This window comes from Populus euphratica, unplaced genomic scaffold (assembly GCF_000495115.2).
Source record: "Populus euphratica unplaced genomic scaffold, PopEup_1.0 scaffold3.1, whole genome shotgun sequence".
Classification (NCBI taxonomy): Eukaryota; Viridiplantae; Streptophyta; class Magnoliopsida; order Malpighiales; family Salicaceae; genus Populus; species Populus euphratica.
The window spans coordinates 5,217,104-5,232,205 of NW_011499847.1; the positions used below are offsets into that span (position 1 = coordinate 5,217,104).

General features: G+C 33.5%; 2 protein-coding genes across 5 annotated transcripts; both read right to left on the reverse strand.

Annotated features, from left to right (window-relative positions):
* Window positions 1-3,607: 3,607 nt before the first annotated feature.
* On the reverse strand, window positions 3,608-6,972 carry LOC105109848 (heat shock 70 kDa protein, mitochondrial). Its single transcript, XM_011004698.1, has 6 exons — window positions 6,751-6,972; window positions 6,181-6,257; window positions 6,007-6,085; window positions 5,345-5,911; window positions 4,640-5,260; window positions 3,608-4,468 (listed from the first exon to the last, which is right to left on the reverse strand). Exons 1-6 carry the CDS (start codon window positions 6,823-6,825, stop codon window positions 3,839-3,841), a joined length of 2,049 nt encoding a protein of 682 aa, XP_011003000.1. The 5' UTR covers window positions 6,826-6,972; the 3' UTR covers window positions 3,608-3,838.
* A 1,858-nt stretch (window positions 6,973-8,830) lies between these two features.
* LOC105109855 (uncharacterized) lies at window positions 8,831-13,420 on the reverse strand. 4 transcript variants are annotated; one of them, XM_011004718.1, is made up of 5 exons: window positions 12,981-13,418; window positions 11,731-12,874; window positions 10,353-10,432; window positions 9,661-9,925; window positions 8,831-9,555 (listed from the first exon to the last, which is right to left on the reverse strand). In XM_011004718.1, the coding sequence occupies exons 2-5, from the start codon at window positions 12,503-12,505 to the stop codon at window positions 9,296-9,298; spliced, it is 1,380 nt and encodes a 459-aa protein (XP_011003020.1). In that variant the 5' UTR covers window positions 12,506-12,874; window positions 12,981-13,418; the 3' UTR covers window positions 8,831-9,295. The 4 variants fall into 4 exon arrangements, with proteins under 4 accessions (XP_011003020.1, XP_011003032.1, XP_011003027.1 ...); XM_011004730.1 differs by having other exon boundaries at window positions 8,831-9,565; window positions 11,731-13,420; XM_011004725.1 differs by having other exon boundaries at window positions 8,831-9,568; window positions 11,731-13,420.
* Window positions 13,421-15,102: the final 1,682 nt, after the last annotated feature.

Consider the following 15,102-nt stretch of genomic DNA (forward strand, 5'->3'; position numbering starts at 1 on the left):
TTTTGTGGCCCAGAGAGAGTAATAACTGTTATCTATAGGATTATTTTAAAGGAGATAAATATTAAAAAAATAAAATTCATATCTCATTAAAAATAATAATTATGTCTACATCGAGGGTTTCTTTCTTCTTATTTCAGTTTTTTTTAAGTTGTAGAAAATAACCAGTAGAAATTCATGGTTATTTTTTAATCACTATAAAATGAAAGTTGAAGGATTATGGAATAAGTTTGCTTTGGTTTGGATAAAATATTAAAAAAAGAAGTTATCGTAAGCAAACTAAACATAAATGGTTTGGTTTGGTTTTTTAATAAAAAATCAAATTACTCAATGGGCTTTTTAATCTTTTGACTATGTAGATATTATTTCTAATGAACCGGTGAAAAAACTTCACATATAATTTTTCATGGATTATAATTATGGATGAGTGCATGTGAGCTTGAGATGTGCTTCATACCTGCTTGATTATTCATAGAAAAATAGGTTTATTGTGAAATGAGGTACTTCATTTTTTAAATTAGTGAATAAACGATGAAAAATAAAAGCAATATAAGCATGACATTGCTGAAGAGTGAAACATTGAGTCTTATAAAATTTATTTGTCACATTTACTTGTTGATCTAAGTATTTATAAACCTTAATTATTTAGTTTATCTAAGAATGTAAAAAAAATTTATATGATAATTAATTAGTAAAAATATCAGTGTTCATCATTAATTTTAATGTCTGGCTGATTGATAATTATACATTGATTATAAATAATTATTGATGTAGAAATGAGATGTCTAATTGCATAAAATATAGTGATTAGTGAGTGTTTGCATTGTTTACTATTGAATAAAAAATATGATTACAATGTTGTATAAAAGCTTGTATTGCAAAGAATTTAAGAGTAAAAGTATAAAATATTTACGTGGGAGTAGCGTGTAGTTTTCTAATTTCTCATAACTCAAAAAAAATATTTAGGTATGTATGTATTGGCCACTATGTTGAAAGAAAAAAAAAATATATCTATGGGGGCATAATGGTTAGGGCCATGATGGAATGTCAAGTATGTTAGTTTTCTAATTTCTCATAACTCAAAAAGAATATTTAGGTATGTGTGTATTGACCACTATGTTGAAAGAAAAAACAAAACAAAAAAATATATCTATAGGGGCATAATGGTTTGGGCCACGATGGAATGTCGAGTATATTGGAGTTTGGGTATGGCCCAAACAACAACAAAGACAACAAGTATATCAGCCTTGTACTTATTTATTTATATGCCATCACTTTCTTTGAAAGTTTTATGGCAAACACAATAATATACCAAGCAAAAATACAAAGATGCATCTAAAACTTGCGAGTATATAGGGTGTTTTTATTTTGTGACAATATTTGCTTTGAAGATAAATATTGTCATAAAATTAGTTATTTTTCATTATCTAGATACTTCAAAATATATATATATTGTAAAACGATGGTAGCAAGACAAGAAAACTAATTATGGTAAGAATATGGATGATGGCGATGGAGGTTGATAAGAGGTGGTGATAATGATGATAATATTTGTAGCAGGATAACAATGACAACAAGAGAAATACAATGGTGTTGCAATAATGGTTATGAAATTGTATCAGTAACAAGTTGGTGGTGGTGCAGGGGAGAGGGGGCTCTAGTGGTGGAATGATGAGGTGGTTGTAACGATGAAGTGGTGGTTATAATGGCAACAAGATGACAATAGATACTAGTTATAAAGATAGTGGCGAGAGTTGAGACGGTGATGATAGTTGGTGATAATTAGAAGATCAATGTTTTTCCATATTTATAAAACCCTTTTTTTATTCTATTTTTTGTCTTAATATTCTTAAACATTATATTTTACATGTCATATCCTGTGATGATAGTTGGTGATAATTAGAAGATTAATGTTTTTTTATATTTATAAAACCTTTTTTTTATTCTATTTTTTGTTTTAATATTCTTAAACATTATATTTTGCCTGTCATATCTTTTTCATTAACTAATATCGTTAATATTGTTAAAAACTGGCAGTTTACACAACAAAAATTTTATTGATACATGTCTTGGTCCCTTTTTAAAAAAAACAAAATCACTCTAATCTCTGTATTGTTTTCTCCTTTTAGAAACTCCTTAATTAATAGTTTTTTATTATTATATTTTATAGCTAATACATTTTAGTCCCTGGATTGATTTTCTTAATTAAATCTTTGCATGTTAAATTGTTAACTTGTTCAAGATTGGTCAAACAATTTAAATACATGGATGAATAAGTTAAAAATTAAGTTAATTTTAATAGGTATACATCTTTAAAAAATAAAAAACTTTGTTTCATATAATTTCGTATATTTACTATGAGAATTTTATTTCTTATATATATATTTCCTGGTTTTAACCTCAAGAAAATCTATACTATAGGAATAGATTTTATCTCAAAATAATAGCCCGGTCCCTGACCTTCTTTATATATTTTTTCTGTTTCATTGGATTAATTAACCATAAATGTGATTGCTTATTATGGTTATGGCTGATAGCCTGATACTATAGTGATTTTGTTAAAATTCTTTTTTCATATGATATCATATATCTATGAAAGAATTTAATCGAAAACAAGTTAGAGACTGTATTGTAATTATTGTGAAATATGACGACAAAAAACTTTCAACCCACTTTTTTCTGTAAAAATAAATAAATTAGATAGACATAATTAAATTTTTAAAAATTAACATAAAAATATATACAAATCAAGATTTTATGGTGTAAGAACACAACAATTGTCAGTTTTCAACAGCATTAGCAGCCATTTAGTAAATAAAATTAAAAAAAATTAATTTGATAGCCATTTAGTAAATAAAATTAAAAAAAAAATTAATTTGATTTTTTATTTAATTCAAATTTAAAATAAAATTATATGAAAATTAGCTCGACTATATTTAATCAACTTGATAATTCAATAAAAATAAAAAAATATTAATGAATGACAAAAAAAAATATAAATATACAGATTTAAATACACCCCGAGAGATTGATATATCGAGTAAACTTGCTGAAAAATGAATAAAAAAAGTTCTGAGAAGTGCATGAAAATGACAGCTTTACTGTTATTTTTATAATAATTTGAATTTGAATTTCATCTAATTAAGTTATAAAAAAAAAATTCAATTGAAAAAACAAATTCAAGAGCTTTGTTGTTACATCGATAGGGGGGCTGGTGCCAGTGGCAACCGTGATAAATCGGTCATGTAGCAATTAAAACACAAGCATCAAAAAGCAAGATGAACGAAGATGGCATCATAAATGCATGGAACTACTCGTGAAAACAGTAAAGCGTGCATTTCACCTGACCATTTCATTACCATAACAAGCGAACTCGAGACAGCCTGCCATCACGCTGGCAACGACTGCGAGCGGATTAATTAGAACTCCATCTAGAGTGAAACACTTAAAATCACATCCTTTACTCTATTATTCGATTTTACGATCCGTTTTTACGATCCGAATTTGATTTGCATGTTCCGTGCCGTGTCAAAATCACGATTTTAACAACCTTGCTTCAACCCACTTCCTTTACTGTGTTCTAATACACAACTTTCAAATTAACCGACAATTTCCTTGAGACAAAAAATGGTTATTGTAATAAAAATGGTCTCGGCCTCGGCACCCAATGGCAGTTTTCAAATGAACAAAAAGACTAACACGTTCAATTTAACCTCCACCATTTAGATACAAAAACCCTAAGAAACGTACATCCCAAGTGCAAATAAAATCAAGAAGGATCTTTCCTCGAATATGGTTCAAAACCATGAAAAAAGAAAAGACAGCTACCAAAATTAACCCCTCACTTCTTCACCTCCTCGTATTCAGCCTCAGGAGCCTGGTCGCCACCCTGTGAACCTCCAGAAGCGCTATCACCTCCACCACTACTGCCCTTGGACATGTGCTCTCCAATCTTTGAAACTGCTTTGCTCGCGGCATCTAGTTCGGATTTGATATCATCAACATTGTCTCCACCCATTGCCTTCCTCAAATCTGCAACAGCATCCTCAATCTCCTTTGCAACTTCAGAAGGGATCTTTTCCCTGTACTCAGCAAGGCTCTTTTCAATGCTGTAGATAGTGGTGTCAGCACTATTTTTAATATCAATCAAGGCCTTTCTATCTTGATCCTTCTGGGCAAACAGTTCGGCCTCCTTGACCATCTTCTCAATCTCATCTTCTGAAAGACCTCCAGATGAACGGATGGTGATCTGCTGTTCTTTACCAGTGGATTTGTCCTTGGCAGAGACAGTGACAATACCATTGGCATCAATGTCAAAGGTCACCTCAATTTGAGGCATGCCCCTGGGAGCTGGTGGAATACCCACAAGTTCAAATTCTCCCAGCATCTTGTTGTCAGATGCCATTTCACGCTCACCTTGCAGCACCTTGATACCAACCTGCGTCTGGTTGTCAGCTGCTGTAGAGAAGACCTGGGATTACATACAGAAAGATCAGAGAAATATGTAACTGGGCCCAGAAACACAAAGAACAGCAGATAGATACCAGGGCTGCCTGGGCACTAGCACAGGCATGGCAACTTATTGCCCACACTTAAAATTTTTGCAGATAAATTGAAAACAGATTCGGCACTAAAGACTCACCTGACTCTTCTTTGTAGGAATTGTTGTGTTCCTGCTGATCAACCTGGTGAAGATACCACCAAGAGTCTCTATACCAAGTGATAAGGGAGTGACATCAAGAAGAAGCAATTCTTTGACATCTCCCCGTAAAATTCCACCCTGAATTGCAGCTCCCATTGCCACTGCCTCGTCAGGGTTTACTCCCTTGCTAGGGCTCTTTCCAAAGATCTCTGATACTATCTCTTGAACCCTGGGAACACGAGTCATTCCTCCAACAAGAAGAACCTCATCAACTTCCTTGGTAGAAATGCCAGCATCCTTCAAACAGTTCTTGCATGGGATCCTTGTCCTCTCAATCAAGTGATTTACCAAGCTTTCAAATTTGGATCTGGTCAGTGTTATATTCAAATGTTTAGCACCTGATGAATCAGCTGTGATAAATGGTAAGTTGATATCAGTCTGAGTGGTCGAGGAGAGTTCTATCTTGGCCTTTTCTGCTGCTTCACGGAGCCTCTGCAGAGCTAGCCTATCTTTTGAAAGATCAATTCCCTCAGTTCTCTTAAACTCATTGACCAAGTACTCTAAAAGGGTGTTGTCAAAGTCCTCTCCTCCCAAAAATGTGTCACCATTTGTAGCTTTGACCTAAACAAGGACCGTTCACTTGGTTCAATTTACCAAACTAAATGAAAATCAGAGTTAGCCTAAATAGCAAAACATGTCACATACCTCAAAAACACCATTAGAGATCTCCAAGATAGAAACATCAAATGTCCCACCTCCAAGGTCAAACACTGCAATGAGACCCTCCTTGTTGTTCATACCATAGGAAAGTGCTGCAGCAGTAGGTTCATTGATGATTCTCTGCACATCAAGGCCAGCAATTCTTCCAGCATCCTTTGTAGCTTGTCTTTGAGCATCATTGAAATAGGCTGGCACAGTGATCACAGCTTTTGTAATACCTTTTCCAAGATATGCTTCTGCAGTTTCTTTCATCTTGGTCAGAATAAAGGCCCCGATTTGACTAGGGGAATATTGTTGTCCATTGGCTTCAACCCATGCATCTCCATTCGGAGCCCTAACAATCTTATACGGAACCATTTTCATCTCCTTTTGTGTTTGAGGATCATCAAACTGCCTACCAATCAAACGCTTAGTTCCAAACACTGTATTGCTCGGATTTGTCACAGCCTGGCGTTTTGCTGGCGTGCCCATGAGTAACTCTCCCTTTGGGGTGAAGGCAACAACTGAAGGGGTTGTCCTAGATCCTTCAGCATTCTCAATAACTTTGGGACTCTGTATATAATCATGGAATCAATTAGAATCAAAAGGAAAAGGAAGCCTAACAACCAAATGAATAAACAATCTGAACAAACACCATTCATGCTTACCTTCCCTTCCATGACCGCAACACATGAATTTGTGGTACCCAGATCAATACCTATAACATCACTGCCTGCAGGTTTTGCACTGCATAGAAGAGGAAACGCTCACCTTCAACATACCAAAAGGAACAGCAAATGACAGAAATACAAATCAAAACCACAAAATACTTAACAAGCTACCTGAAAGCTCTGGACAAACCAGCCAGATTATGGCTGAAATTAGAAGGAGCCCACGATGGCTTCACATTATTACTCAGCTGCACAACAGATAAGCACCAAAGCTCAGCCATTTCACAATCTCAACCTCAATTTGCAAACAACTTTTAATAGACAGACCAGGAGTGAAACAAAAACCAACACTTTTCAACCGTCATCTACAATTTTTTTATCCTCACAAGAATAAGTAAAAACGATTCAATCATTGCCTAAAAGCCTAAGTACTTAAAATTTACATTGATCATAACTCTCAGCTGATCATTCAGAATTAAACAACAAAACAAATAAAAAAAAAAGTATTTAATATCCGAAGAAAAACAGCTATGCATGATTATGTAATATATCAAATGAAAAAACACATTACAAATGAACCCTTAAAGGGCCCAACTTTCTAAACTACCATATCAAAAACTCAATCACAAAAAAGTCTAAATCTTTTATTCATCTCTCAATCAAGTTCAAGTCTCGTTTGAGCTCCATCAACAAACAACCAAATTAGTAAAACCGAAGGAGTAGAAATGACGAGAGACGCACGGATCTGTAGGCCGCGAGAGGAGCGGAGGCGACGTCACGGCGTCGTAGAGAGCGTAGGAGAGCAGCTGTGGCCATAAGTGGAGATCTACCGGTTAATTTGGATTGGAAGCGGAGAACGACGCGGGGACAGTTTTTTGGAGGTTTATAAAGAAGGGTTTAGGGTTTTGTGGAGCAAAGGCTTTTTAATGAGGCGCAACTCGCAAACGATTTTGCTGGCAATCGTAGAAGGTTCTAGATATATACTCTTCCTGCAAAATACACAAAATGCACTATAAGCCGAGTCTGGTCCCTTTACTCTCTTAAGCGTTTTACTTTGGCTCTCTTGTTATTTGATTTTTATATCTCAACATCATCCTCTTACTTTATATTTTCTATTTATTTTATGGTGATGCGATCTTTCCGTAAGTCATTGTAAGAAACTGTTATGGTATTATACTGTACAATCTTTGGTTACAGAATGAAATGATTTCAGTATTTTTCTTATTTTTTTATTGTCATATATTATTTTTTCATGATATTAGTGAATTGTAGTTCAATAATCATTAGTGTCTTTCCTTTTCTCAGTCGATAAATTATTTTTATAATTAAAATATATCTATTTGTGAAAATTGAATGAAGGATCAAATAGTTACATAACGAGGAAAGAGGATCAAATTATAAAAAGATACTTTAAGGATGATAATGTAATAGAGATGAAAGTAGGGGACCAACTAACACCATAAGCGGTTTCTTGATGAATAAGCCTGCCCTGAACGACATGTCGAGTCATAACTTTTGAGATGGAAGTCACTTTGGGATTTGAGGTGTTGCCGTTTGGGGCCATTGAAGTTTAGGGTTGCATGTCACGTGAGTGAAAGAGGAGTGTCCACATCTCTAGAGGGGTAGGTGCCTGCCTAGCTGGCTTTTTTTCTTTTCTTTTTTTGTTCTTTTCTTGGATGAAAGAAAAGGTTACCGAACATGTGCATCCAGTTCCTGATTGGAGCTTAAGGATATGGGTCATCGAATTATTAGATTAATTTATGTTTATATTATCAATTTCGTCAATTATTTTTTATTAAAATCACTGTTTACATAGACGATGAGGCTACTTTTTTTATTATTTTTTTAATTTTTTCCATTATGTTTTTAGACTTTATTTAATTGATCCTTTTTTTTACGAACAATTAAGTAGCTCCCCCTTTCAATTTCATCCCTCTGTTCTTAAGAGTGCAATTGAAACCTCTTCTTTAACTGTCGTTTGCTCTGCTATCCCTAAGCCACCGTCAGTTCTTCTATTGTTCATCCCGTACCGTCAACGACTCGGTCTTTCAGATACAGGGAGAATCGGCAAAACGCAACTCCTTTTTTTTTTGTTCTTTTCATTTACATCTTTTTTTGCCTAATTCCATGAGATATGGTTTTAAATTGTATTGTAAAAACAAAATTAAAAGACAGGGGGGCATAATGTAAAACATTGAAAAAATACGTGGCAAATTTCAATACAATCCTTTTTTAATTTAGAATAAAGAGTCCATCTTTGACCATGGCTACTACATAATTTAGGAGTTTTTCCATTTTTTGAGCGGTTCATAGCAGTGCAAAGTTGGCTTTTCTTATACCAAGCATTTGTGTGGCCATACCATGTTTGAATTTTGAACGGGTGGTTTCTTTTGACTCTCCTTTCTCCCACGGCACCAACTGTTTTCAACTGTAAAAATAAAATAAATAAAAGGAATCGTTCATGGAAAAAAACAATAATTATATAAATATAGAGTTGAAAAAAGAAAAGAAAAAAACCAAGTAGACAGAATGATGTCAATTGTCACATGATCCCTAGAACGAAATGGTTATTCATGGAATTGCTGAAGATTGGCTCTTCGTTTTTTTTTTCCTGGAAATGATATTAAAATAAGATTGATGCGTCATTCATTTATTAAACCACATAAATTTCAATCTCTTAACAATATCCCATTTTTGAATTTGATTCCCGGATATATCAATAGGGATTGAATTAAATATATTACTCACTGTAATTTCTACAATCAGAATGGCAGTGTATAAAAGACAATGGATAACCACTGATAAAAAAAAATAGGCAAGAGAATGAAATATGTCAAGCAGCATTCACAATTATTGTTTGAGTGGAATCATGATGATACAAGCTCTGAATATTTATATGCATATTCAGTGCGATGAATGTTATAATCTGTACAGTTTGTTACAAAGATTGCAAAAGAATGCAGTCATTAACAACGTTCTTGCAAAAAAAAAAAGGAATCGGCCCTTCGAAAAAACTCTTATCTAGATTGAAAAGGAAGAAGGTATTTTCTACCAGAATTACCATTCTGAGACAGGATCTGTGATAACATTGACAATTGTTTATCGGCAGAGTGCATGTCGTTCAAGAATCAAGAAAAAGAAACAGAATCAAGGCTTGCTGAGAGAAGTCTCCTCTAGGACATGTATCTTCAGGAGTGAAGATAAATTCCGCAACTGGAATCACATCGAGCATGAAAAGTGCATGTACCACAATTGCATCATCACTCTCTTCCTTAGGCTTACACTCTCAAAGGCGAATATAACCACCTCTTTCTTTAACCGGAACAGTTCTCTTGAGAAAAGATTTCCTATTGAGAGACCAGCTTCTTTTCAAAGCCATCCTTCGTCGCCAGGCAGCTATATGGGTGTAAAGAGCTGGGAAAAGGAAGCATAGAAGAACGAGAACTAGCATTCCCACGCAGAGAAACATCACATTGCGGAAACCATCTTTCTCCTTTGGGTTCTTTTGCTCTGTCCATGGAACTCCTCCCACATTCATGCCAAAGACTGTTACGAGCTTCTAAAAATATCAGCATTATCAAATTTTGATTCTCAACAGTTATCCAAGAAGGTTTAACTACGACTGATAAAAAAAAAGTGAGAAACATTTACCTCCAGTGATGATTGACAATGGGAGGAATATAATTGAAAGGAACGAGAGATAGTATAGTTTCTTGTTTATTTGCTCAGCCTGCCAGCTATCCAGACCAGCCTGAATTGCCGTGACACGATTTGATATAAACCCCACATTCTCTTTTAGCCTCCTTAGCCTTCCAATTAACTCTTCTAGGGAGTTTATGTCTTCACTGGAAAACCATTTTTTTGAAGAACATTTTTCTTTTACTCGTGGAAATACTTGCTCCCCATGTGCAATCACCTGATTTCAGTTAAAATACAAGGTTTAATACATGCATTTCAATTTTATATTTGTTAGAGAAAAACACACATTTAACAAGCTGCAATCTTCCTAGAAATGATCCAAAAACATCAAGGTCTAGGATGCATTGCTGTAAAAAATGCAGAGATGATGTTATTGGAGAAAAACTAAAGCACTTAAAAACCATGGTCAATGTCCAAAATAAAGTGCTTCGAACTCCATAATATGAACCCCTGAAAGTATTCAACCATAGCAATCTAGGACTTCAATCTTCACACCTTCTGCTGTTCTAGCAGAGTGGTCTTTACACCTTATCCAGACTGATTTTGTATGAGCATTAGTTAAATACCTACTTATGTGGCTCTGTACCCATCAACTTAAAATTATTATTATATTTACAAGAAATCAAACAGGGTGGACAAACTACCTGCAATATTCGTTGAAGATTAAGATGCATATTAGGAAATCTTCTATCATCAAGCATCTGTTTCTTTAATGCGAAACCTCCTGCAGTATGCCGTAAAAACAACACTCAGTTTCCACTCAAAAGTTGAAAGAAATCATGTAACAAACAGAAAGCACCTCAAATTTGAGTTTCAGGACCAACAGAAAAGGGAATACTTTCTTTGATAAAGATAGAGGCTTGTAATTGTTGCTGACCATGTTTTCTAGTACCTTGATGGTCCATGGAAATGCTGATTTATCATAATTTTTCACGCAATCCAGACTTTTGTGTAGACCTATTTTCTTGCCCAGGGAGTTCATATAGACTTTAGTTTAACAAGAATAACACCTGAGGTATCAAGCAGAAATTCTGAAAATTAAATCTATTGCGAGTGAAAATAGATTTTAAGGTAACAATGAGATTCCATCATGTAATTGCAAGGACTTCACGGTACATAAATATTAGGCATGTGGAATGGCACAAACATGCCACATGAAGAAGGATAACTGTCCTGGAACTATCATTTGGGCATGATAACCAACTTTACTGAAGTAAGCTTCTTATTCAGACACGTCAATGTGGAAAACAGTCAATATTTTTTCTTCAGACTGCAAACCGTTTCTTATTTTGACACAATATTTAGCACATTTAGTAACAAGCTTCCCCACCCCATTCACAAGTGAACTTTGGCAATGCTTTGATGAACTCTTAACTCTTCCCAAAAAAGTTTTTATTAGCCAATCAAATAAAATATCAGTTCCGCATGACACTGGAAAAACATCACAACATGCATTCCAAGTTGTAAGCTGCAGTTACCAGGATTCATTGTTTGATCCATGATACATCCTATCAAATTTAATTTCAATACTGAGAGTGAAAAGCCATCAAGGTTGCAAATACAAGATTAATCCTATCAAATTTCATTTCAACATTTGGTTTTTCAACAAGTTTTGACATCTCCAATTGTCATTTGTTCTGCTGCTTGTTGACAAACGACAAGGACCGGGTATAAGAGGTGGCAATTTTCCAAAACTATAACAGAACTAACATGCCCAAAATTGGATGAGAAATTACTAAATAAACATATGGCAGAGAGTGTATATAACAATAATTCTTCCAGATCAATTTAAAAAGTTACCATTGTAGGGTTGCTAGAAATGTGGAGCAAATATATTAGCATTAAAGAAGAATGAATGAACTCAACACTTGTAATTATCTCCATGTCCAGAAAAAAGGCAACAAAACTAACAGTGTTTCACCCAAAAGAAATCTAAATAGTAAGTGTACAACAATGCGTACATTTAAGGCAGCCTTTTTTTTGTAACAGGGACCATAAGTTGTCATTACATAGGAATTTTACCTTTATCTAATTCAAGCTCCACAGAGTCAAGCTCCATCTCGAGTTTGGTGGTAACATCTTGAAGGTGATCGACATGCGTGTCAATGATGTGAACAACAAGATTTGAGACAGATTCCGGCACGGGATTATCAGCCTCCTCTGAGTGGTTCATTGTCAATAAGAACTCAAGAACATGCTCTCTAATCACAAACCCACTTCCTTCCTTTTGATCCCCTCCATTATGTGAGGGCAGCCCACCACTTGAATAAGTCTCTACACTAGGAATCTCAGAGAGAAGGGATTTACTCGTTGGTGAGAAACCCAATCTTGGAACCCGTCCTAGTGACACGGTAATCACCGAATTCTCAGTAACTCTAGCAGCTAATCTAAATGTATAATTGCTAGTTGGAGGACCAGGAGAATTAACTCTGAACACAAGTGCTCCATCAACATGACTACAGAAGGGTCCATTGCTAACTAGTGACAGAATATCTTGGAGTTTCAAAGGAGGGCAAAGAATGTCAATGAGGCTTTGTGCGAAAAGCGGAAGCTTCTGGTTAATTTTTGGAAGCTCTACATGGTACCGACAAAACTCGTTTTCTTTAGGTTCAGCAAAATCCCAATCTTTATTGTAATAATTTCCATCACCGTCAAATATATAGGCTTTTTGCCTCACCATACCCAAAAAACGGTGGCGGTAGATAGGGATATCCCCGAGAGGAGTATCCTCCTTGAGGTCTCCGTCCATCTCCTCTGCCTCCACGTTCCCAACAGGCTCTTCCCTGTCTATGTGCATAATGTTTCAGATATCTATGAATATCAAATCCAAAATGCAGTAAGCATATAAATCAAGTCAATCTAATCTAAAAACTTGCTAAGTCAACCTCGCTTAAATCAATTTGAGGTCAACAACAAAATCCTTCTTTGATGGTCAAATCACAAGAGTAGACATAAGAACTCCTCATTTGCTCCAATATCAGAGCTGACGAAGGTGATACTGAATCAAATCAAAATCCCTTAAAACTGCCTCATTACAAACCAAAACCAGCACTAGACAATAGACATGCAAGAAAAGAACCTAACAGAAATCTTCACAGAATACGCAACAAACCCAATAATTCACCTCTACAAGTCTCCAATATTGCAGATTGTTCGCTCATCAATCCTTGAAATGACAAATAGAAATTTCCCATCTTTCAGCTTATACTCAATCCCAAAATATCAGAATTACAGCATATAACCCTCAATAAAACAGAAAAGGAATCCTTTACCTCATTGATAATAAAGAAACTTTGCAGGCCTCGATAAGAAAAACCCAGATCAAGAATCCTTAAAAAACACCAAAGATCAGCAAAAAGAGAGAAGATAATGAAAATAAAAACCCAGTAATCCTCTTTTGGTTTATGGCTCAACAATAAACAACCAGGCAGCTGGTATTGAATTGTTCAAAGAAAATAAAAAATATCGGAATATTTTGAGTAATAATTTAAGTTAATGCCTAAAAATACAACGACATAGAATATTTTCACGTTGATGGGGAAAACAAATCAGTTATCCACTTTCTAGGTTTTTTTATCTTTGAATAAATCGTAGGAATTTGCTGTTAACATTGACCGCTCACTAAAAAGGGCAATAGTGACCAGAATTGGCTGGTTCGTTTTTCGTACAATAAATGAATAGGATAATGTGTGAGGTGAAAGACTAGAAGCAGTAAATCTGAGTCTGTGGATGAACTATAAAAAGGCAAGGTTGAGGTTTTGCAGTTAACAAATTCATCTCATGGGCGGCTTTGTTTTCCTGGTTGGAAAGTAATTTTGAATTAAAAAAATTTATTTTTTTATTTTAAATTAATTTTTATATATTTTTGAATAATTTAATATATTAATATTAAAAATAATTTTTGAAAAATAAAAAAATATTATTTTTATATATTTTCAAATAAAAAATTTTTAAAAACCGACCATACGCTGCCCAATATACTTTTAATTGTAAAAACAAAAAAACAATCCAACGTTTTCAAGATTAGCTCACTCTATCCTCCTCTTTCTCTTCTTTGGGCTTATTTGGGCTCCCTCCTCCTCTCTCCTCTCCTGCTTTCTTCTTGAGCTGAGTTGGGCCTTTTATTTTGGCCCTGGTAAGTACATGTATATTATAGAAAACCTTTCTGAAAAAACTACTGTAGCCTTTCACTTTCCCATCTTTAATATATTATATTATATTATTATTATTATTATTATTATTATATTATATTATATACTGAAAATTAAATGAAGCTATAAATTTTTATTTCATTTTTTTATGTTTTTTCTTTTAATAAATTTTTTTATCTCGAATTTGATGGGTTAGTTTAATTTGATGAATTAATTCAAAAAAAATTAATTAATTTTTTCATTTAGTTTAGTTTGTTAATATTATATTTTTTATATTTAATTATTAGAATTTCATGACACGTATCCCGAACTTAATGGGTTAACTTAATTTGGCGAGTTAATCCGGTTAATTTTAGGTAAACTCATCAATTATTTTATTCTATTTAGTTATCAGGTTTTCATAAAGTAAATCTCAGGTTTGACGGATTAACCTGGTTTAAATGGTTAATTCAGTTAATTTAGATTTTTTCTTTTTCTTCATTAGTTTTTTTTCCTCCTATTGGTTTTTTCTTTGTTTTTTTTTTAATTATCACATTTTTATAACATGATCTTATAGGTAAACCCACATCTAATGCTTTACGATCTGGTGTTGTAGTCAAACTTACTTAAACTTAAGTCATAAGTTTAATATTATTATTAATATTATAAATAGTATTTTTAGGTTAAGCGTTGCAACAACATCCAAGGCTTTTAGGCATATCCTTGCAAAAAAAACTTAACACTCTTAGATCTTAGCTTTTTTATTTTATTTTTTCATATAAGAAAAAAATTAACCCGTAGCGTATGTTTTTTTTTCTTTTTAATCCTTTTATAGTGAATAACACGATGCAATCCATGGTGAAAAAACTTATACCTTTAGTTTATTTTATATATATATAGTTTCTTAATATTAAATTTTTTTGTTTGATTATCAAGATTTTATGATACAGATTCTAGATTTGATGGTTTAACCTAATTCATTCATATTTTTTTTTCATTAATTTTTTCCTTCATGTAGGTATTTTTCTCTTTGCTTTTTTCTTTTAAATTAATCTTTTTTAAAAAAAAATAGTTCATTAATATTAAATCTTTTTTCCATTTAGTTATCACACTTTCATGAAATGAATTTTATATTTGACAGGTTAACCTAATTTGATGAGTTAACCTAATTGATTTTGATTTTTTTCTTTTTTCTCATTAGTTTTTTTATTAGTTTTTTTTCTTTTTTTATTTTTAATTATCATATTTTTATAACATGACTTTG

Excerpts from the sequence above, each read along its gene's own strand:
- LOC105109848 (XM_011004698.1), bottom strand. The coding sequence starts at position 6,825 with ATGGCCACAGCTGCTCTCCTACGCTCTCTACGACGCCGTGACGTCGCC. Across the intron at positions 5,912-6,006 it reads TTGCGGTCATGGAAGGGAAG|AGTCCCAAAGTTATTGAGAA; the intron begins GTAAGCATGAAT and ends GATTATATACAG. Across the intron at positions 4,469-4,639 it reads TTCCTACAAAGAAGAGTCAG|GTCTTCTCTACAGCAGCTGA; the intron begins GTGAGTCTTTAG and ends ATGTAATCCCAG.
- LOC105109855 (XM_011004718.1), bottom strand. The coding sequence starts at position 12,505 with ATGCACATAGACAGGGAAGAGCCTGTTGGGAACGTGGAGGCAGAGGAG. Across the intron at positions 10,433-11,730 it reads GGAGCTTGAATTAGATAAAG|GAGGTTTCGCATTAAAGAAA; the intron begins GTAAAATTCCTA and ends GGCATACTGCAG. Across the intron at positions 9,556-9,660 it reads ATTGTCAATCATCACTGGAG|TCTTTGGCATGAATGTGGGA; the intron begins GTAAATGTTTCT and ends AGCTCGTAACAG.